We start from the raw sequence: 23065 nt of genomic DNA, 5'->3' as shown, positions 1-23065 counted from the left end.
ATATGGATGAAAGATAGACAGACTTGAGGAAAATATTTGTCCAAGTTTTTGACAGATTTTATCCACTGTGCTCCTCCCATCTGGCCACCTAACCCTGCTACCCTTTCCCATTTTACCAACTACAGACAAAGAGAACAATCGTAAAAGCTACAAATGGATGGAAAGGAGACTCTGACACAGAAGAACTTCTGTAGGAGTGGAGTGTAGGTGGGATCTGTGATAAATTAAACTGGGAGTGGATGGCATATAAAACTGAAAGAGATCAAACTGGTCTGATGGGGAGTTCGGTCACAGGCTACTCTTTCTAATTAAATAATTTTTACTCAACACCTTGTCAGTTTCTGTATTAATCCCACCAGATTATGAATTTAGGAAGAACAAATATTGCTTACATGTTATTGTAGATAGCCTGACACATGTTAGACACTCAAATATATTCAGAACAAAGGCTTATACACATCAGGATAGTCTCCCAATACAAATTATTATTATTTCTTTTTTACTTTATATTTGCTTTCAAATGGAAAAATAAGTGTGGGAACATTGCAAGAAAATTTATGAACTAGAAGGATGATGTGAAGGGATAAGTTATTAAAAATAATAAAACCAACCATGTTCTTATATAACAATAGAGAGAATGGGGCAGAATATAAATATCTAACAGACACAAAGACATACACACACAGAAATTTAGTATTTGAAGAAGGTGATATTTTATATCATTAGAGAGGACAGACTGTTCGATAAATAGTGCTGAAACACTTTTGGCCCCCATTTTCCAGGTTTAGTCCATTTGCAAAAGAAACATCAACCTGAGCCATAGGAGGGACCTCAGGGGCCAGGCTGTCAGGAAAGGATTCTCTCTGCCCCTATGCCTGAGCCTGGGAGAGCCCTGATTTTCTGTATCTCAGCTTCTGCTTAGGGCCCTTTGTCCCAAAGACTATCTCACTGTTATAGCTTTGGGGCTGGTTTTATCCAGGGAACCACGAGAGCCTGAGGGACCAGGTGGGTTTTCATCATTGTTCATGTAGATCACATCCTTACTTCTCTCCCTCTGACCAAGGTGGCCTCCTCTCTTCTCCCTGTAGCTGTGATGCATCTGCCTCCAGACCAACTCTCAGCCCTCTGACCTTCAGCCTGACCTGACCCTGGACCCTCTGGCTCTTCACCCATCACTCCGGATTCCTGCTGGTTTGACTGGAACAGAGCACTGTGTGGCCTGAGGTGTAGGAAATATCCTTGTTGGGTGAGGGATGTGGCCTCTCAGAGATCCACAAAGATCAAGTATCTTCCGGGAAGACCAGACCTGCCCTCGACCCTTGGGTTGTCCATTCCCCTCTGAAAGCCAGAGGGGATCAGTGCGACCTTTCCATCAAGGTACAGCAAAGGTCAAGGAGAGTGGGTTCCTAGAGGCCCAGAAATAGAACCTCTGATTGGGAAATGAAATGCAGAGTGAGGAGAGGCTACAAGGGAGTTGTATCTGAATCCTCTGCAGCGGTCTGATATTTAAGTAGGAGGATGTTATTTGAGGGTAATATTGAGAATCTATTTTCATGTGGTTTATTACAAATACAAGCACCTTTTTAGAGTCTGTTATATTCAGGAATTTTGACCGATGTTGGGAATGTAAGTCACAGTAAAACAATGTCCTTATCTTTTTAGAAGTGCAGGAGAAAAACAAGTAGACAGTTTAAAGCCCTCCAAAATGTTTATGAGAGACTTGGATAATCAAAGAAAGGGAAATTGCCCTTCCAGAGGGCCATTTATTTATATGAATGAACTGCAATAAAGACAAAATGAAACTGTGGTCAGATTTATCCTTGTCTGGTCTCTTGCTGTACAGACATCCTGTGTCCTTAGGCGCACGTAGCATCCTCCACACCACACCTGGACCTTCAGTGCTGCTCAGAGAACCCCACAGGTGACTTTGTCAGCTCCCATTGCCCTTCCATCCCTCCTAGCTATGATAACTCTCTTCCAGCTTCTTCAAAAATTATATTTGTCCCCTTACTTCTATTCCTATCAAATAAACTCCCAAGCGTAATCCTCTTATATCACTGAAATCATCAGGTATAAACTATACAATCTCTTACTATAAAGCACAGAATCAATATTTCATTATCTCTACCACTGATGTGTCAATGCACAGCTAAGTGTTCTTTCAAAGTTTTGGTTCATGCTGATGTCTTAAAAGAAAACATGGACAAAGAATCTTTTCTAATAACAATGGAAGGAGAAGCTATGACTCGGAGCATTTCATCCACAGTTCTCTGGTCCTACTAGCCAAATGGCTATAAATATTTACATTTAAATTTGCAAAGGAAACTTGAAATTTGGCATAAATGCCTAAATTGCTTTCTGATTTGTTTAATGATATCCCCTGTGCCTCCCTCTACTCCTACTGACCTAGTGCAAAATAGTGTGTCATAGGGTAACTACAGAAACAACTCCACCCAGGGAGGTGGACCGTCATTCTTGTCCCTCCCTCCTATGGGTTCACTGTGCAAAGGGGTGTGTGTGTGGTGATTTGCAAGTATTTCACTCTTCCAAAAATTATATAAAAATTATGAAGATCAATTATAATTGGAAATAATAGATTAAACTCTGTCAGGTAAGATCACTGGAGAAGAAGTATCAGAGACTGACAAGAGGGAAGAAGTGAAGCCCATCCTCACAGATAAACGTGCCCTCAGGGAGGACGGGTAGACGTCTAGACCTCCCTAACTCAGTCATCTTCTATGACTATCCATGATCAGACACCAACTTCCTTGGAACTTTCTACTTTCTCAGCCCATGGACAATGCACTGACTGTACCTGAGCAGATGATCCCAGCATCCTCTGCATGCCCACAGTCGTGCCGCCCCCAGCCCTGGGAAGGGCACCTCCACACGTGGGACTCTTTTCCTCCGCAGTTCAGTTCATCCAGCCAGATGGGCCCTGATCCCTGACCTAATCCAGCAAATTGCAAGGCATTGAGGGCTCCTCCACAGCCCAACTGCCTGCACACCACGCGGGCATCGTCCAGGTCCCAGCTGTCATCACAGATGGTGCCCCAGGAGCCCTGGTCAAGGATCTCCACTCTGCCGGCGCAGGGACCGCCCCCGTCCACCAGGCGGAGCTGTCTGCTGCCTGAGGAGAGAGAAAGGAGACAATGAGGGGTTGACGGGGATGTAGGGGCCTGGGACAGGGTGGTAGGGATGAGGAGTCTTCGGGTCCTGAGTCTCCATTGAGGCTGCAGAGCCTGCTGGTTGAGACACGGAGTTTTCGCACTCTGGCAAGCACCTGAGTCTGGTATCTTATAGCAGAAATAAGAATAATAAGGTTGAAAATAGGCAAAAGTAGGAAATATTACTCTACTGAGTAGTGTGAGACAGATGATATTACCCAAGTCCTATTGGTATTAACCTTCTGATTTGTAGAGTTCTGCATTGTTGTTTTTGAGTCACCAAGTCGTTCCCAACTCTCTTGCGACTGTATGGACAGTAGTCTGCCAGGCTTCTCTGTCCATGGGATTTCACAGGCAAGAATACTGGAGTAAGTTATGCCATTTCCTTCTCCAGGGTATCTTCCCAACCCATCAATCAACCAGGCATCTCCTTCACGGGAAGGTAGATCCTTTAACACTGAGCCACCAGGGAAGCTAGACAAAGGTCTGTCTAGTCAAAGTTATGGTTTTTCCAGTAGTCATGTATGGATGTGAGATATGGACTATAAAGAAAGCTGAGCACTGAAGAATTGATGCTTTTGAACTGTGGTGTTGGAGAATACTCTTAAGAGTCCCTTGGACTGCAAGGAGATCCAGTCAATTCTAAAGGAAATCAGTCCTGAATATTCATTGGAAAGACTGATGCTGAAGCTGAAACTCCAATACTTTGACCACCTGATGGGAAGAATTGGCTCATTGGAAAAGACCTTGATGCTGGGAAAGATTGAATGCAGGAGGAGAAGGGGACAACAGAGGATGAGATGGTTGGATGGTATCACTAACTCAATGGACATGAGTTTGAACAGTCTCCGGGAGTTGTTGATGGACAGGGAAGCCTGGCATGCTGCAGTCCATGGGGTCGCAAAGAGTCAGACATGACTGAGTGACTGAACTGATTGATAAATAAAAAAGAAAATTTTAAACATTCTAGAGAAAAATAAAAATGGTAATGAAAGCTATCATAAAGTCTTCTAAAATAACTTTAAATATTTACTGGTTTATCACTCCCTGCATCTAATAACAAATATAAAAACAGACATACAGACATCTACAAATGTGTACACACACACATACACACACACACCAAAAAAAAAAAAAAAAACCCTACCTGAATTAAAGTATTACTAGAGGAAGGACTTTTCATGTCTTATTTACCCTGTGATTCTATTAGGAGAGTGCCTACATATTGCATGCACTCATTCAACAAGATTCAACTAGTATGTATATGGAGAACCTTTTCTAAACACCATGATAGTTGCTTAATAAGTATTTATTGAATGAATGTGTAGATGAATAAAATTCATGAAATAGGAGTCCCTTAGCTTCATGCTAATCAGTGAGATATTAATAGTAAAGCAAATATAAATTAAAGGTAATGTTTTGTGATAATAAATAGTGCATATTAAAAATAAGTTTAATTTCCCACACAGCATTGCTATTAGGTAGGCGTTGTTGGGTTTCCCCAGTGGCTCAGTGGTAAGGAATCTGCTAGAAATGCAGTAGATGCAGGTTTGGCCTCTGGGTCAGGAAGATCCCCTGAAGGAAACAGCAATCCACTCCAGTATTCTTGCCCGGGAAATCTCACGGATAGAAGAGCCTGGCAAGCTACAGTCCATGGGGTGGAAAAGAGTTGAACACAACTTGGTGGCTAAACAACAGCATACTTCCAGCACTAAGGTTAATGTCATGAGGATGTAATGTACAGTATGGGGAGTACAGTTAATGTGTGCATGTGTGGGTGCTCAGTCTTGTCCATCTGTTTGTGACCCATGGACTGTTGCTTGAGAGGCTTCTCTATCCATGGGACTTCCCAGGCAAGAATACTGGAGTAGGGTTGCCATTTCCTCCTGCGGGGATCTTCACAACCCAGGGAGGGAACCCACGTCTCTTATGTCTCCTGCATTGGCAAGGGGATTCTTTACCACTAGCATCACCTGGGTTAATACTGTATCTTATATTAGAAAGTTGGTAACAAAGTACACCTTACAAGTTCTCATCACAAGAAAAATGTAAGGGTTTCCCTAGTGGTCCAGTGGTTAAGAATCCACCTTGCAATGCAGGGGACACTGGTTTGATCTCTGGCCCAAGAAGATCCTACATGCCACAGGGCAACTAATACTGTGTGCCACAATTACTAAGCCTGTGCTCTGGAGCCCTTGAACCAGAACTACTGAGCCTGTGTGCAGCAACTCCTGAAGCCCTCGTGCCCTGGAGCCAGTGCTCCACCACAAGAGAAGCCTGCACAGCACAACTAGAGAAAGACTGTGTGCAGCAAGGAAGATACAACACAGTCAAAAATAACCATAGAAAAGCTGGTAGCTATACTATCCTTAGGATAGTCAACATTTTCCAATACGTACAAATACATAAACATTATGTTGTACACCTGCAACTAATACTAATACTGTTATGTGAATTATGTCAACTGCAAATTTTTTAAAATAGTGTTGGAACATGTGGATTAAAGTTTCATCTTAACTTCTGAGTCGAATTCACCCATTCCAGTTCATTTTAGTTCACTGATTCCTAAAATGTCAATGTACACTCTTGCCATCTCCTGTTTGACCATTTCCAATTTGCCTTGATTCATGGACCTAACATTCCAGGTTCCTATGCAATATGGCTCTTTACAGCATTGAACTTTACTTCCATCACCCATCACATCACAACTGGGTGTTGTTTCCTTTTGGCTCTGTCTCTTCATTCTTTCTGGAGTTATTTCTCCACGCTTCTCCAGTAGTGTATTGGGCACCTACCAACCTGTGGAGTTCGTCTTTCATTGTCATACCTTTTGCCTTTTCATACTGTTCATGGTGTTCTCAAGGGGAGAATACTCAAGTGGTTTGCCATTCCCTTCGTTTTTTCAGAACTCTCCACCATGACCTGTCAATCTTGGGTGGCCCTACACGGCATAGCTCATCGTTTCATAGAGCTAGACAAGGCTCTGGCCCATGTGATTGGTTTGGTTAGTTTTCTTTGATTGTAGTTTTCATCCTGTTTCTGTCCTCTGATGGATAGGGATGAAAGGCTAATGGTAGCTTCCTGATGGGAGAGACTGACAGGGGGAAACTGGGTCTTGTTCTGATGGGTGGGGCCATGTTCAGTAAATCTTTCATCCAATTTGCTGTTGATGGGTGGGGCTGTTTCCTTCCTGTGGCTTCGCCTGAGGCCAAACTATGATAGAGGTCATGAAGATAATGGTGACTTCCTTCAAAAGGTCCCCTGTACCCACTGCTGCACTCAGTGCCTCCGACCTTGAAGCAGGCTACTGCCAACCCACACCTCTGCTGAACATTCCTGGACACACGTGGGCATGTCTGAATCAGTCTGTTGTGGGATCACTGCTCCTTTCTCCTGGATCCTGGTGCACACAGGTTTTGTTTGTGCCCTCCAAGAGTCTGTTTCCCCAGCCCTGTGTAATTTCTGGTGGTTCTATGACAGGGTAATGGTGACCTCCTCCAAGACAGCTTATGCCATACCCAGGTCTGCTGCACCGAGAGCCACTGCAGCAGGGCACTGCTGACTTGCACCTCAACAGGAGACACAGACACAGTTCTGGCTCAGTCCCAGTAGGGAAAATGACTAGACAATTCAGGTATGGCCTAAATCAAATCCCTTATGATTATAAAGTAGAAGTGGCAAATAGATTCAAGGGATTAGATCTGATAGAGTGCCTGATGAACTATGGATGGAAGTTTGTGACATTGTACAGAAGGCAATGATCAAGTCCATCCCCAAGAAAAAGGAATGCAAAAAGCAAAATGACTGTCTGAGGAGGCCTTACAAACAGCTGTGAAAAGAAGAGAAATGAAAAGCAAAGGAGCAAAGGAAAGATATACCTATTTAAATGAAGAGTTCTAAAGAATAGCAAGGAGAGATAAGAAAGTCTTCCTCAGTGATCAGTGCAAAGAAATAGAGGAAAACAATATAATGGGAAAGACTAGATATTTCTTCAAAAAAAATTAGAGACACTAAGGGAATATTTCATGCAAAAGTGAGCACAATAAAAGACAGAAATGGTATAGACCTATCAGTCAGTCAGTTCAGTCACTCAGCCATGTCTGACTCTTTGCGACCCCATGAACCACAGCATATCAGGCCTCCCAGTCCATAACCAACTCCCGGAGTCCACCCAAACCCATGTCCATTGAGTAGGTGAAGCCATCAAACCATCCCATCCTCTATCGTCCCCGTCTCCTCCTGCCCTCAATCATTCAGCATCAGGGTCTTTTCAAATGAGTTAGCAGCTCTTCACATCAGATAACCAAACTATTGGAGTTTCAGCTTCAATATTAGTCCTACCAATGAACACCCAGGACTGATCTCCTTTAGGGTGGACTGGTTGGGTCTCCTTGCAGCTTCAGGGACTCTCAAGAGTCTTCTCCAACATCACAGTTCAAAAGCAGTAAGCGTCTTTTAATTTCATGTCTGCGATCACCACCTGCAGTGATTTTAGAGCTCGGAAAAATAAAGTCAGCCACTGTTTCCACTGTTTCCCCATCCATTTCCCATGAAGTGAAGGGACCATATGCCATGATCTTCATTTTCTGAATGTTGAGCTTTAAGCCAAATTTTTCACTCTCCTCTTTCACTTTCATCAAGAGGCTCTTTAGTTCTTCTTCATTTTCTGCTGCAAGGGTGGTGTCATCTGCATATCTGAGGTTATTGATATTTCTCCCAGCAATCTTGATTCCAGTTTGTGCTTCTTCCAGCCCAGCATTTCTCATGATGTACTCTGCATAGAAGTTAAATAAGCAGGGTGACAACATGCAGACTTGACATACTCCTTTCTCAATTTGAACCAGTCTGTTGTTCCATGTCCAGTTCTAACTGTTGCTTCCTGACCTGCATACAGATTTCTTAAGAGGCAGGTCAAGTGGTCTGGTATTCCCATCTCTTTCAGGATTTTCCACAGTTTATTGTGATCCACACAGTCAAAGGCTTTGGCATAGTCAATAAAGAAGAAATAGATGTTTTTCTGGAACTGTCTTGCTTTTTCCATGATCCAGCAGATGCTGGAAATTTGATTTCTGCTTCCCCTGCCTTTCCAATCTCCAGCTTGAATATCTGGAAGTCCACGGTTCATATATTGCTGAAGTCTGACTTGGAGAATTTTAAGCATTAGTTTACTAGTGTGTGAGATAAGTGTAATTGTGCAGTAGTTTGAGCAATCTTTGGCATTGCCTTTCTTTGGGTTCAGAATAAAAACAGACCTTTTCCAGTCCTGTGGCCACTGCTGAGATTTCCAAATTTGCTGACATATTGACTTCAGCACTTTAACAGCATCATCTTTTAGAATTTGAAATAGCTCAACCGGAATTCCGTCACCTCCACTAGCTTTTTTAGTAGTGATGTTTCCTAAGGCACACTTGACTTCACATTTTAGGATGTCTGGCTCAAGGTGAGTGATCACACTATGGTGATTATCTGGGTCATGAAGATCTTTTTTGCATAGTTCTTTCTCAGCTGTGGCCACAGGACTGGAAAAGGGCAGTTTTCATTCCAATCCCAAAGAAGGGCAATGCCAAAGAATGCTCAAAGTACCGCACAATTGCACTCAACTCACACGCTAGTAAAGTAATGCTCAAAATTCTCCAAGCCAGGCTTCAGCAATACGTGAACCATGAACTTCCTGATGTTCAAGCTGGTTTTAGAAAAGGCAGAGGAACCAGAGATCAAATTGCCAACATCTGCTGGATCATCGAAAAAGCAAGAGAGTTCCAGAAAAACATCTATTTCTGCTTTACTGACTATGCCAAAGCCTTTGACTGTGTGGATCACAATAAACTGTGGAAAATTCTGAAAGAGATGGGAATACCAGACCACCTGACCTGCCTCTGGAGAAATCTGTATGCAGGCCAGGAACAAACAGCTAGAACTGGACATGGAACAACAGACTGTTTCCAAATAGGAAAAGGAGTATGTCAAGGCTGTATATTGTCACCCTGCTTATTTAACTTCAATGCAGAGTACATCATGAGAAACACTGGACTGGAAGAAACACAAGCTGGAATCAAGATTGCTGGGAGAAATATCAATAACCTCAGATAAGCAGATGACACCACCCTTATGGCAGAAAGTGAAGAGGAAATAAAAAGCCTCTTGATGAGAGTAAATGAGGAGAGTGAAAATGTTGGCTTAAAGCTCAACATTCAGAAAACGAAGATCATGGCATCTGGTCCCATCACTTCATGGGAAATAGATGGGGGAAACAGTGGAAACAGTGTCAGACTTTATTTTGGGGGGCTCCAAAATCACTGCAGATGGTGATTGCAGCCATAAAATTAAAAGGCGCTTACTCCTTGGAAGAAAAGTTATGACCAACCAAGATAGCATATTCAAAAGCAGAGACATTACTTTGCCGACTAAGGTCCGTCTAGTCAAGGCTATGGTTTATCCAGTGGTCATGTATGGACGTGAGAGTTGGACTGTGAAGAAGGCTGAGAGCCAAAGAATTGATGCTTTTGAACTGTGGTGTTGGAGAAGACTCTTGAGAGTCCCTTGGACTGCAAGGAGATCCAACCACTCCACTCTGAAGGAGATCAACCCTGGGATTTCTTTGGAGGGAATGATGCTAAAGCTGAAACTCCAGTACTTTGGCCACCTCATGCGAAGAGTTGACTCACTGGAAAAGACCCTGATGCTGGGAGGGATTGGGGGCAGAAGAAAGGGACGACCGAGGATGAGATGGCTGGATGGCATCACTGACTCAATGGACGTGAGTTTGAGTGAACTCTGGGAGTTGGCGATGGACAGGGAGGCCTGGAGTGCTGCAATTCACAGGGTCGCAAAGAGTCGGACACGACTGAGCGACTGAATTGAACTGAACTTTGTGTATTCTTGACACCTCTTCTTAATATCTTCTGCTTCTGTTAGGTCCACACCATTTCTGTCCTTTATTGAGCCCATCTTTGCATGAAATCTTCCCTTGGTATCTTTAATTTTCTTGAAGAGATCTCTAGGCTTTCCCATTCTGTTGTTTTCCTCTATTTCTTTGCATTGATCACTGAGGAAGGCTTTCTTATCTCTCCTTGCTATTCTTTGGAACTCTGCAATCAAACGGGTATATCTTACCTTTCTCCTTTGCTTTTCACTTCCCTTCTTTTCACAGCTATTTGTTAGGCCTCTCCAGAGAGCCATTTTGATATTTTGCATTTCTCTTTCTTGGGGACGGTCTTGATTCCTGTCTCCTGTACGATGTCACAAACCTCTGTCCATAGTTCCTCAGGCACTCTCTCTTTCAGATCTAGCCCCTTAAATCTATTTCTTACTTCAACTGTATAGTCATAAGGGATTTGATTTAGGTCATACATGAATGGTCTAGTAGTTTTCTCCACTTTCTTCAATTTAAGTCTGAATTTGGCAATAAGGAATTCATGATCTGAGCCACAGTCAGCTCCTGGTCTTGTTTTTGCTGACTGTATAGAGCTTCTCCATCTTTGGCTGCAAAGAATATTATCAGTCTGATTTTAGTGTCGACCATCTGCCAAGAGAAAGCACTGGACTTAACAGAAGCAGAAGATATTAAGAAGAGCTGGCAAGAATACACAGAAAAACTATACAGAAAAGACCTTCATGACCCAGAAACCACTACGGTGTGATCACTCACCTAGAACCAGACTTCTTGGAATGCAAAGTGGGCCTTAGGAAGCATCACTATGAACAAAGCTAGTGGAGATGATGAAATTCCACTTGACCTATTTCAAATCCTAAAAGATGATGCTGTGAAAGTGCTGCACTCAATATGCAGCAAATTTGGAAAACTCAGCAGTGACCACAGGACTGGAAAAGATCAGTCAGCATTCCAATCCCAAAGAAAAGGAAAAGGCATTGCCAAAGAATTGCACTCATCTCACACCCTAGCAAAGTAATGCACAAAATTTTTCAGTCCAGGCTTGAACAGTACATGAACCGGGTACTTCCAGATGTTCAAGCTGGATTTAGAAAAGGCAGAGGAACCAGAGATCAAATATTCAACATCCACTGGATCATCGAAAAAGCAAGAGAGTTCCAGAAAAATATCTACTTTTGCTTTATTGACTATGCCAAAGCCTTTGACTGTGTGGATCACAACAAATTGTAGGAAATTCTGAAAGAGATGGGAATATCATACCACCTAACTTGCCTCCTGAGAAATCTGTATGCAGGTGAGGAAGCAACAGTTAGAACTGGACATGGAACAACAGACTGGTTCCAAATTGGGAAAGGAGTACATCAAAGCTGTATATTGTCACCCTGCTTATTTAACTTATATGCAGAGTACATAATGTGAAATGCCAGGCAGGAAGAAGCACAAGCTGGAATCAAGATTGCTGGGAAAATATCAATAACCTTAGATACACAGATGACACCACACTTATGGCAGAAAGCAAAGACAAACTAAAGAGCCTCTTGAAAGTGAAAGAGGAGAGTGAAAAAGTTGGCTTAAAACTCAGCATTCAGAAAACTAAGATCATGGCATCCGGTCCCATCACTTCATGGCAAATAGATGGGGAAACAATGGAAACAGTGACAATCTTTATTTTTCTGGGCTCCAAAATCACTGCATTTGGTGACTGCAGCCATGAAGTTAAAAGTTGCTTGCTCCTTGGAAGAAAAGCTATGACCAACCTAGAAAGCATATTAAAAGCAGAGACATTACTTTACCAACAAAAGTCCATCTAGTCAAAGCTATGGTTTTCCCAGTATTCATGTATGGATGTGAGAGTTGGAATGTAAAGAAAGCTGAGTGGCAAAGAATTGATGCTTTTGAACTATGGTGTTGGAGAAAACTCTTTTTTTTTTTTTTTTTAATTTCGGAGAAGACTCTTGAGAGTCCCTTGAATAGCAAGGAGATCCAATCTGTCCCTCCTAAAGGAAATGAGTCCTGAATATTCATTGGGAGGACGGATGCTGAAGCTGAAACTCAAATACTTTGGCTACCTGATGTGAAGAACTGATTCATTAGAAAAAACCCTGATGCTGGGAAAGATTGAAGGCTGGAACAGAAGAGGATGACAGAGGATGAGCTGACTGGACGGCATCACTGACACAATGGACATGAGTTTGAGTGTGCTCCAGAAGTTGGTGATGGACAGGGAAGCCTGGCGAGCTTCAGTCCAATGAGTTGCAAGGGGTCGGACACCATTGATTGACTTAACTGTACTGGTCTTAACTTCATTTTGTAGACCTAAATTAATTACTTAAATATGAAAATATAAAATCTCACTATTATCATTCTATGGGTTTAAGGCAGACACAGAAACAGACCGTAATTCACCTGCACATGAGATGTAGGCTTCCTCCTTTGGAGAGCATGAAGTATAATTCCAATGGTCAGATGGACACTGCCAGAGAGAAGTATCTGTGTTCCGACACCGGATTCCATCTACCCACCGAGGTCTAAAACCTTCTCTAAGAGCAACAGAAGAGTTGAGACTTCCACTGTCCCCACAGCCAAGCTGACTGCAGATGATGGACACAGTGATGTCTTCCATGGGGCTTCGGCAGACACTGCCCCAGGTCCCATTGTAGAAAACTTCCAGCCACCCAGCACACTGCTGGTCCTCGCTCACCATTCTGAGGGCCAGGAACTCTAAGATCGAAAGGGAGGAATCAGGACTGGTGAGAACTTCACTCAGTGCTCTGGGTTTCCCTCTCTCCCAGAAATAGTGCCCATTCATCCTGAACTAGCTGAGGAGATACCCATTAAGTGATAAGACTGAAAGTTGTCTCCCTTTTCCCTGACTTTGTCCATTTGTGTCTTTATTTTTAAACATTTCTACCACCATGATGTAGTGCATATGAACAGAAAGGAAGAGCAACTTGGGTACCTGTAGGGAGGGGAGCTGAATTCTGCTTCCTGACAAAACCTCTAAGACAGCGTGAAAGGGATGTGATATGATATTGGGGAGGTGGCAGAATAATGAACCCTCAGAGGTCTCATCCAAATCCCTGGAACCATGAATGTGTTACTTTACCTGGCAAAAGGGATCTCACAGATGTGATTAAGGTTAAGAATCTCGGGATGGTGAAGTTAAGCTGGACTATTGTGGATTAACTGTGTGAACCCAGTCTAATCACATTCTGTTGGGTTGGCCAGAAAGTTCCTTTGGTTTTTAAGTCAAAATAAAAGACATTTTTCATGTTCACCAAGAACTTTATTGAACAGCATATTCATCATTTTGTTCCACTACCTTCTGCCGTTTTCAGGCAACTTCATAATTCCCTCTTTCCAAAACTTTATCTTTCCAAGCAAAGAAGTATTCCAAGTGTGTTTTATAGTTTTCCAGGGAATTTAAATTTTTTCCATTAAGAGAATTTTGTAAAGATTTAAATGAATGGAAAGCTGAAACTGCAAAGTCTGGTAAATGCAGTTAATGAATCAGAACTAGCCAAACTGTGGCAGTTTTTGCCTGGCCTACAAAGATGTATGTGGTCTTGTATTATCCTGATGGAAGATTATGCATTTTTGTTGGATTAATTCTGAATGTTTTTCATTAAGCGCTGCTTTCAGTTGATCTAATGGTGAACAGTACTTGTTAGAATTATCATTTGGTTTTCTGGAATGTACTCTCTTAATAGAGGATTCCTTTCCAATACCACAACATATACATCATCACCTTCTTTGGAAGAAGACTGGCCTTTGGTGTGGTTGGCGGTGGTTCATTTTACTTGTGCCACAATCTCTTCCATTCTACATTATTGTGCAGTGGCATCCGGTCCCATCACTTCATGGGAAATAGAAGGGGAAACAGTGGAAACAGTGTCAGACTTTATTTTGGGGGGCTCCAAAATCACTGCAGATGGTGATTGCAGCCATGAAATTAAAAGACACTTACTCCTTGAAAGAAAAGTTATGACCAACCTAGATAGTATATTCAAAAGCAGAGACATTATTTTGTCGACTAAGGTCCATCTAGTCAAGGCTATGGTTTATCCAGTGGTCATGTATGGATGTGAGAGTTGGACTGTGAAGAAGGCTGAGTGCCGAAGAACTGATGCTTTTGAACAGTGGTGTTCGAGAAGACTCTTGAGAATCCCTTGGACTGCAAGGAGATACAACCAGTCCATTCTGAAGGAGATCAACCCTGGGATTTCTTTGGAAGGAATGATGCTAAAGCTGAAACTCCAGTACTTTGGCCACCTCATGCGAAGAGTTGACTCATTGGAAAAGACCCTGATGCTGGGAGGAATTGGGGCAGGAGGAAAAGGGGACGACAGAGGATGAGATGACTGGATGGCATCACTGACTTGATGGACATGAGTCTGAGTGAACTCTGGGAGTTGGTGATGGACAGGGAGGCCTGGCCTGCTGCGATTCATGGGGTCACAAAAAGTTGGACACAACTGAGCGACTGAACTGAACTGAACTGATCCACTTTTCATCACCCATCACAAATTGTTTTAAAAGCAAAACGTTTTCATTATGTTTAAGTAGAGAATCTCATGTAGAAATACTGCCATGAAGGTTTTTTTTCACCTATGTGAAACCCAAACATCAAAGCAATTACTATAACCAAGCTGGTACAAATGACTTTCAATGCTTGATTTGGATATTTTGAGTATGTTGTCTATCTCTTGCATGGTTTAACATTGATTGTCTTCAAGTAATATCTCAATTAGATTGCTATCAACTTCAACTGGTCTACCCTACTGTACAGTACTGTTCAATGAGAAATCTCCAACACAAAACTTCATAAATCACTTTTGATTGTGATCAGTCACCTCACTTCCATACACTCTACAAATTCGTTTTGCATTTCAGTTGTGTTTCTAACTTTTCTTGAAATAATAAAGCATGATATGCTGAAAATGTTGCTTTTTTCCCTTCCATTTTCAATATTAAAATGGCTATTCAAAAATTCACCAATTTTGATTTTTTTTGAAAAGATGCATGTTGATATGCTAGCTGCCACAAAACAGTCTAACAAAATTGTTTCAAATGAAGTGAAAGACAACTAAGTGTTACTAGACCATCTTACAAGAAAAAAAGAAGAAGGAACCTTTTGGCCAAACCAACAGAAGCACTCTTTTCTGGCTCTGGCTCTAGGGAGGTGTGACTCTGGATAATGGTTAGAGACGTGCAGTGTTGCTGGTCTGATGATGGATGAAGGGAGGCTATGAGCCAAGGAACGCAAATCGTTTGAAAAGAAACTTGATATAAAAAACGGGATTCTTCACCAAAGACTCAGAAGTGATGTGGCCCTGCTGAAATCTTAATTCCAACAGGGAGATCCTGTTGAACATCGACCCTACAGAACTCTAAGGCAATAAATATATGTTGTTTTAAACTATTGTGTGGTAATTTGTTACAGAAGCAAACAGAAACTAGTACGATGGACTTAAGATTTTTGTCCCATATGTAAGGCAAGGTGAATCCTACTTTCAACTGGAAATTCTAAGAAACGGCTCTGCCAGGAAACTCTGCTGAGAAAAAAAGGACTAGAAGGTCCGCTGCTTCAGGAGGACGTGAAAGCACCTAGTCTTCACGTCTGCTGGTAAGACCAGATCCACGGGAGGAAGCTTTCTTCTCTGGTCCTTTCAGCATCTCTCCCTCAGGGCTCAGACTCCCGCCCCCCAGGGCTCCACCTCTCCCCAAGCCTGTGGACAGTGTGCAGCACAGACCTGAGCAGATGACCCCCGCGTCCTCCTTGTGTCTGCAGTCGTGCCGCCCCCAGCCCCGGGAAGGGCAGTTCCACACGTGAGACTCATTTCCTGTGCAGTTCAAGTCGTTCAGCCAGATGGGCCCTGATCCTGCCCCGAAGTGAGCAGACCCTGTGGCATTGAGGGCTTCTCCACAGCCCAACTGCCTGCACACCACGCGGGCATCATCCAGGTCCCAGCCGTCATCACAGATGGTGCCCCAGGAGCCCTGGTCGAGGATCTCCACTCTCCCGGCACAGGGACTGTCCCCGTCCACCAGGCGGAGCTGTCTGCTATCTGAGGAGAGAGAAATGGGACAATGGGGCGTTGACCGCGGCGGGGGCGGGGAAAACGTTCTTCTGTCCTGTGGGACCCTCACCTGAGCAGTAGGGGGCGATCTCTTCTGAGACTACAGAGCCTGCTCTTTCAGACATGGAGTCGTTGCACTGGGGCAGCACCTGGGTCTGGTTTCCTGTAGAAACAGCAATGATCAGAGGGTTGGTGGATTGAAGAACAGGAAATTGAAATAAGCTAAATAATGACCTAGTGATGAAGTCTGAGGTAAACAATGTAACAGTAAGGTTATCATAATCTTAGGGCTCACCTTCTCTAGGGAGAGTTCTGCTTCTGACTATGCCACAATTGGTTTCAGGCAACCACTGCACTAAGAATAAGTTTAATAAGCCCTTTTGTCTCTAAATCTATCCATAAACAGGAAAAGTAAAATAAAATCTTTCCCAAAGGGATTCTACCACTTTTTCATCTACAGTGTTTGTCACTAAAAACAATACACATATAAAAGAAATCTCATAGAGAACCAGGAGGAAATAGACATTAGAAAGAATTTCCTAAGTTATTCAGCTACTAGAGTTATCTGATGGAGAATTTAAATAGCCTCCTGGAATTAACTGACAAAAAAAATTGACAAAATAACAACAGATAGAGCTGAAAAACTTAACAGCCACTATTAAGAAATAAAGGGTAAGCGTTTCAACACATTAGCTTGGCATAAGGTAGAAACAGTAAACAGAAGATCAGAGGACAAATAGTCTTCTATTTAGAGATGCATGGGTCTCTAAATAAGAGGTCATGTAATAAGTGTCCTGGTTGTTGTTGCTGTTGTTTAGTCACTCAATCATGTCTGATACTTTTAAGGATCATATGGAATGTAGTCTACCAGGCTCCTCGTCCATGGGAATTTTCAGGCAAGAATATTGCAGTGGGTTTCCATTTCTTTTTCCAGGGAATCTTCAAGACCCAGGGGTGGAACATCTATTTCCTGACTTGGCAGGTGTGTTCTTTACTACTGAGCCACGAGGGAAGCGTGTCCTGGTTATATTGCTGTATAATAAAATTTCCTGTAAAACTTAGCCATTTAAGCAAAAAATACTTCATTTTGCTTAAGACTTCCTGGGTAAGTAATTTGGGAAAGATCCCACTTGGCAGTTCTGTCTTAGAGTCTTTCGTGTGGGTGCACTTAGATGTCATCTGGAGCTGAAGTCGTCTGATGACTTGACTGAAGTGTGGTTACATAAGGAAATCCCTTGAAGTATTTTAGGGGTAAAGAGACATCATGTCTGCAACCTAATTCAGAAAGATTTTACATATTCATGGAGAAATGTGGTGAGAGGGGGACGGAGAACGAAAGACAGAAACAGAGACAGAGAGAGATGTCAGTTGGGAGGAGAGAATAAAGCAGAATACTAACATTGGGAAATCCAACTAAAGGTCTTCTGGATTTTTATATTATTCTTACACCTTTACTGTAAGTCTTAAATTACATTAAGATTTAAAAAAAGGAAAAGTAAAAACAAGTCAGAGATAAATCATTCCTAGGACATTTCCACTAAAAGTAATACTTATAATATCAAAAACATAAAATGCCTAGGAGAAAAACCTAGCAGAAGATGAGCAAAACCTGTGAGAGAAATTGGACACCTAATTGAATGGAGGGATAGATATATATAATGCCAATGAATTGGAAGATTCAACATCATCAGTCAACCACCTCAAATTTCTGTGTAGATTAACTCTAATCTCAAACAAAATACATTTATGCTTTTTTTTTTTTTGATGAAAAATGACAAGATGAGGGATGTCTCTCCTGGTCCAGTGATTGAGACTCAACCATGCAATGCAGAGGACTCAGGTTCGATCCTTGGTGTGAGAACTAAGACCCCACATGCCACAGAGAATCTCACAAGAGCCTCACAACTGGGCAGTCCATGTGTCATAACAGAAGATCTCACAAGATATAATGAAGATCCATACACTGCAACTAATTCCCAACACTGTCAAATAAATACATATGTTTTTTAAATGAAAATCTGATTCCAAAATTGGAATAAAATACAAAAGAACCAGAATGACCAACACAGTTGACCAAAAAAGCAACAAAAGTGGAAGAGTTAATAATATAAAGTAACTCTTATACATTAAAATTATCCAGACTTACTATAAAGTTACAATAATTAAAAAAATGCAGTATTGGTGCGAAGATAGAGAAATGATACAATGGAATAGAAGAGAGAGTCTTAAAAAAGACTCAGACATATGCTCTTCTATGATAAAGGTGGCACTGCAGTGGGGAAAAGAGTCTTTTCAGAAAAAGATTCTGAGTCAGTTCGATGTCATATGAAACTTGATCTTAACTTACATGGATATCAGTTGCAGAAGGGATGCACAATTCTATGCAAGAGAAAAATAATTAAACTTCTATGAGACACTCTTGGAGAGTGTTTTTATGGTCTTAGAGTAGACAAAGTTATTTTTAAAGTATATAAGAAGCATTAAACGTTAAGGAAGAAGTTAGTAAGCAGGAATTTCTTAAGATTAAGAGATTGGCTCATCAAAGGACACCATACCATTAAGAAAATGAAAATGAAAGACCATAGGTTAAATACACAAGATAGCATGTTTGCACCCAAAGTCATTGTCAATGGTAAGTTGTAGCATCATTTTTGTAATTGTCAAGAATAGGAAACAATTCAAATCTCTACTATCTATTGTGGAATGGATCAATTCATGGTCGTGTGATCATTCAAAGACATACTCTACAGTAATAAAAATTAATAAAATGCTTCTACAAGCAACATCATGAGTGAATCTCAAATATAATGGTGATGCAATGTTATACACAAAAGAAAACATACTGCATAATTTTATACACAGTTCAAAAAACGATAAAACATTCTATGGTAGTAGAAGTTGGGAAGGCAGTTTTAGCTGGAGAGGAGGGAGACAGAGTCATGGGGAAAGAACAGTGACTGTGATGCTGGGAATGTTCTCTTTGCTGATCTGGGTATATGTTTGAAGTCTACACTTACTGCTTTTACATTATTTTCATGATTATATTTAAATAATACTGTTACTTAAACATACATTATTTCCCTTTACCACTTCTTGCTCTGAGTTGGAAAATGAATGAACAATGAGAAGAACCACATTTCACCATGAAATATCTGACTTTTGATGCCAGTTTCCTGTCACTCTCTGCTCTTCAGGACATTTCACTCCAGAAGCATCCTGAGTACCAGTAGCCCTTCACCCTCTCTTACCTGAGCAGATCACAGAGGCCATGTTGCCATGGGAACAGTCAGGACCACCCAGAGCAGTCACAGGACAACTCCACAGAAAGGACTCCACCCCGGAACAGTGAAATCGGACTGTTGAGATCTGATCACTTCCTTCCACAAAGTGTGGTCCTCTAGGGGTGGAGATGGCGACTCCACAGCCGAGCTGACGACAGACAACATTGGCATTGGCCAGACTCCAGTGGGAGGCACAGAGTGCTCTCCACCGTCCAGAAATATTCATCTCCACCTGCCCCTCACATTGAGAGGAGCCATTTTTCATGAGTCGGACTTCTGTGTACATTGGTAGAAAGAGACAGAGTTTCAACAGTCTTATTTTCTCACCTGAACAAGGTAAGTGGAGAGGTTATAAACTTGATCTACATCTCACCTGAACAGACAACATGAACAGCTCCACTGTGGTGACAAGTGCCCCCTGGACAGGGCACTCTGGGGCAGGACCAGAGCTCAGGCTCCTCTCCTTTACACCTGAACTCTTCAGCCCAGACCAGGCCATCTGACTCTCTGAAGGGCACGTGTCCCAGGACAGACACAACATTGCCACATCCCAGTTCTGCACAGATGACCTGTGCAGTGGGGAATGTAAAGTTCCCATCAGACACTGGGGTCCAATCTTTTCCAGAATGAACTTCTACTCGCCCCGAGCAGGGTCTATCTCCATCAGCTAGACGCATAAATCCTAAGAGGAACAAACAAGGAAACCCAGTGAGTGTTCTTGATCCTGACTTGACAAATGGAAACAACACACATAGGCAATGATGTGAATGCTTTTCTTTTCCAGGAGTGGGGTATGGAGAGAGAATTTGATAGTTGGTGTCAGAATTGCCTTTTCATGAACAAAATTCTGAAGAGAAATTCAGAAGTATTTGCAGGGTCAGTTTGGATGACTGTATCCCAACAATGTATACTCTGAGAATAGTTAGAAATATGAATTCCTTAATCTACAGGCCTGGAAACTACAGAGCCCAAAACCTATCATCAGAAATGGCTGAATACCAGGAACATGTAATTTATCATTGGTTGGAGAAGTGAATTTTACATGTAGGAGCCCAGGACTACAGAGCCCAAGGAAATTGCCTAATGTGTTGGCATTCAAATGTGAATGCAGACATATGAAAAACAGAACCATCCCAGAGAGACAAGAACTATGACAGAATAGAGATCTGTCATCTAGACAAAGTTAGAAAATTTTCCTGAGACTTGTGAGTCTATTATTTTGAATAGATTTCTTTCCCAGGAGCTAGTTCTCAAGTGACTTAGGTAAGGAAAATCATGAAGCAGGATCTAAGAATGCATGCTACCCTGTAGGGAGGTTGTCTGAGAGAAGAAATATAGACATTGTAAATAATCGACATTTATGGTTTTTATATTTTTCTGATAATTTTTAATGGCAAAAATTCCAAGAATTTCTTAGGTGACTTCAGTGGGAAAGAACATGAGTTAACATAGCTCAGAGAGTCATAGAAGAGGGTGTGTGGTCCTAACCATCTCTCTTGAAACCCCAGGATTTGTCAATGACCTTGGGAGAGAGTGAGTTCTGATTGGAAGTTTCAGGACTGTGAGTTTGCCAAACAGTTCCTATTACAGGTTTTCCTTCTGACACAGGAATAACAGAAAATGCTAAGGGGTGATATTTAACTGATTTTAATTCTATTATTGTGCTTTTTCTGTATCCATATTTGACATCAAGATGATAGAAAAGGAGATTCCCCTGCTCTCATTCTCCCACAGAAACAGGGTGCCCCCAGCAACATGCCTGCCAACTTCAGACAGAACTGTGGACCCAGAATCAGCTCCATAATGTTGCTCCAGCTCTGCACCACCATGTTCCGGGCAGTCCTGTCTGCCCAGACATCCAGAAGGAGGCACAACCTGTTGGAAACTCTGGTAATAGGAGGGCCAACTGCAGACCTGAGTACGGATTATGAAGCAGCCCCTTCACTTATCCAGACCCATTCTACCAAAGTAGGGAGGCAATCCTGACCATGCAGGAACCCAGAGAAAACCACATCCATCCATGCCTTTGCTACATACCCACTGACCATAGACCCCAAAGCAGCTACAGGAGCAGCAACATAACCTAACTCCAGCTTTGCTAGTCCCTGATTCCAGAGGCAGTCCTATCAGTTCAAGGACAAGGCAGTAAATATTTACTTGTGGAAACCAGTCTGTAAAGTCTGGAAGAAGTGTCTGCTCCTTCAAATGCACAGTCACCAGTGCAAGCCTACCCAGATGATGAAGAATCTAGCAAACATGACACCACCAGAGGAAAGCTCCCAAACTGATCCTAAAGAAATAGAGATCTATGAACCGCTTGATAAAAAATTCAAATTCATTGTTTTGAAGCTCAGTGACCCACAAAAGAATGCAGAAAGACAAGTAAACACAATCAGGAAAACTATACATGAACAGAATAAGAAGCTTCATAAAGAACTAGAAAACATAAATAAAAGAACCAAACAGAAATTCTGGAGCTCAAGGATTCAATAATTGAATTACAAATCCAAAGGAAAGCATCAAGGAAACTCTATCAAGGAAATCAAAGAATCAGTAAGCTTGAAGACATTCCATTTGAAATTATCAAATTAGAAAAACAAAATGAAAAAACAGTGAACAGAATACATAGCACATATGGGATACCATTACACACACACACACACACACACACATATATATATATATATTTGAGAATCCCAGTAGGAAAAAAGAAATAAAGGAGCAGAAAGCTTATTCAAAGAAATAATAACTTAGAAATTTCCATATCTAGGGAGGGAAATGGAGATCTTGACTCATGAAGCCTATGAGTTCCCAAATAGGTGAAACTCAAAGAGGTCCACACCAAGACACGTTATGATTAAATTACCAAACTTTAAGATAAAGAGAAATTTTTGAAAACAGGAAAAAAAAAAGTGACTTGTCACCAAGAAAAACCCTTTAAAACTAGAAATCTTGAAGTCCAGGAGAGCAGCATAATACATCAAAAGTACCACAAGAAAAAAACCTTGCCAACCCAATCATCAAAGCTTTACATGGATAAACTATCCTTTAAAAATGGGGCTATTAGATATATACACATATATATGTATACACACACAAAAGGGCTTCCCAGGTTTCTTAGAGGTAAAGAATCAGCCTACCAATGCAGGAGACGCAAGTTCAAACGGAACCACAACCAGTACCCAAACAATAATATATGTATATTATATATGTTATATAATATGTGTGTGTTTACACTATATAACATATACATGTTATATATACATTTGTGTGTGTGTTAGTTGTTCAGTCATGTCCAACTCTTTGTGACTCCAAGGACTGTAGCCCTCCAGGTTCTTCTGTCCATGGAATTCTCTAGGTAAGAATACTAGAGTGGGTAGACAATCCCTTCTCCAAGGGATCCTCCCAACCCAGGGATCAAACCTGGGTATCCTGCACTGTAGGAAGGTTTTTTTTTACCATTTGAGCCACCAGGCTCTCTCTCTCTCTCTCTCTCTCTCTCTATATATATATATATATATATATATATATATATATATACGACAAGCAAAATCTGAAGGATTTCATCATCACTACATTACCAAAGTGCTAAAAGGGTTCTTCAAGTTTCAATGAATAAACAAAACAAGGATACAAAAGTATCTT

At 41.7% G+C, this 23065-nt stretch overlaps 1 protein-coding gene across 1 annotated transcript in view; it reads right to left on the bottom strand.

Moving 5' to 3' along the window:
• The window catches only part of EM4B (EM4b protein), a 55011-nt gene that overhangs the window by 14557 nt on the left and 17389 nt on the right, over nucleotides 1-23065 (bottom strand). The window contains exons 3-8 of the mRNA XM_042247593.1: nucleotides 19794-20102; nucleotides 19388-19696; nucleotides 16210-16302; nucleotides 15813-16127; nucleotides 12466-12780; nucleotides 2816-3130 (exon numbers count right to left, since the gene is read on the bottom strand). Of these exons, the coding sequence (XP_042103527.1) occupies nucleotides 2816-3130; nucleotides 12466-12780; nucleotides 15813-16127; nucleotides 16210-16302; nucleotides 19388-19696; nucleotides 19794-20102 (1656 nt within the window). The remainder of the gene's footprint in view (nucleotides 1-2815; nucleotides 3131-12465; nucleotides 12781-15812; nucleotides 16128-16209; nucleotides 16303-19387; nucleotides 19697-19793; nucleotides 20103-23065) is intronic.

The sequence above is a fragment of the Ovis aries genome, chromosome 3 (genome assembly GCF_016772045.2).
Source record: "Ovis aries strain OAR_USU_Benz2616 breed Rambouillet chromosome 3, ARS-UI_Ramb_v3.0, whole genome shotgun sequence".
NCBI classification, from domain to species: domain Eukaryota; kingdom Metazoa; phylum Chordata; class Mammalia; order Artiodactyla; family Bovidae; genus Ovis; species Ovis aries.
The sequence above is the reverse complement of the archived record's forward strand: the minus strand, read 5'-3'. Positions and strand labels throughout refer to the sequence as shown.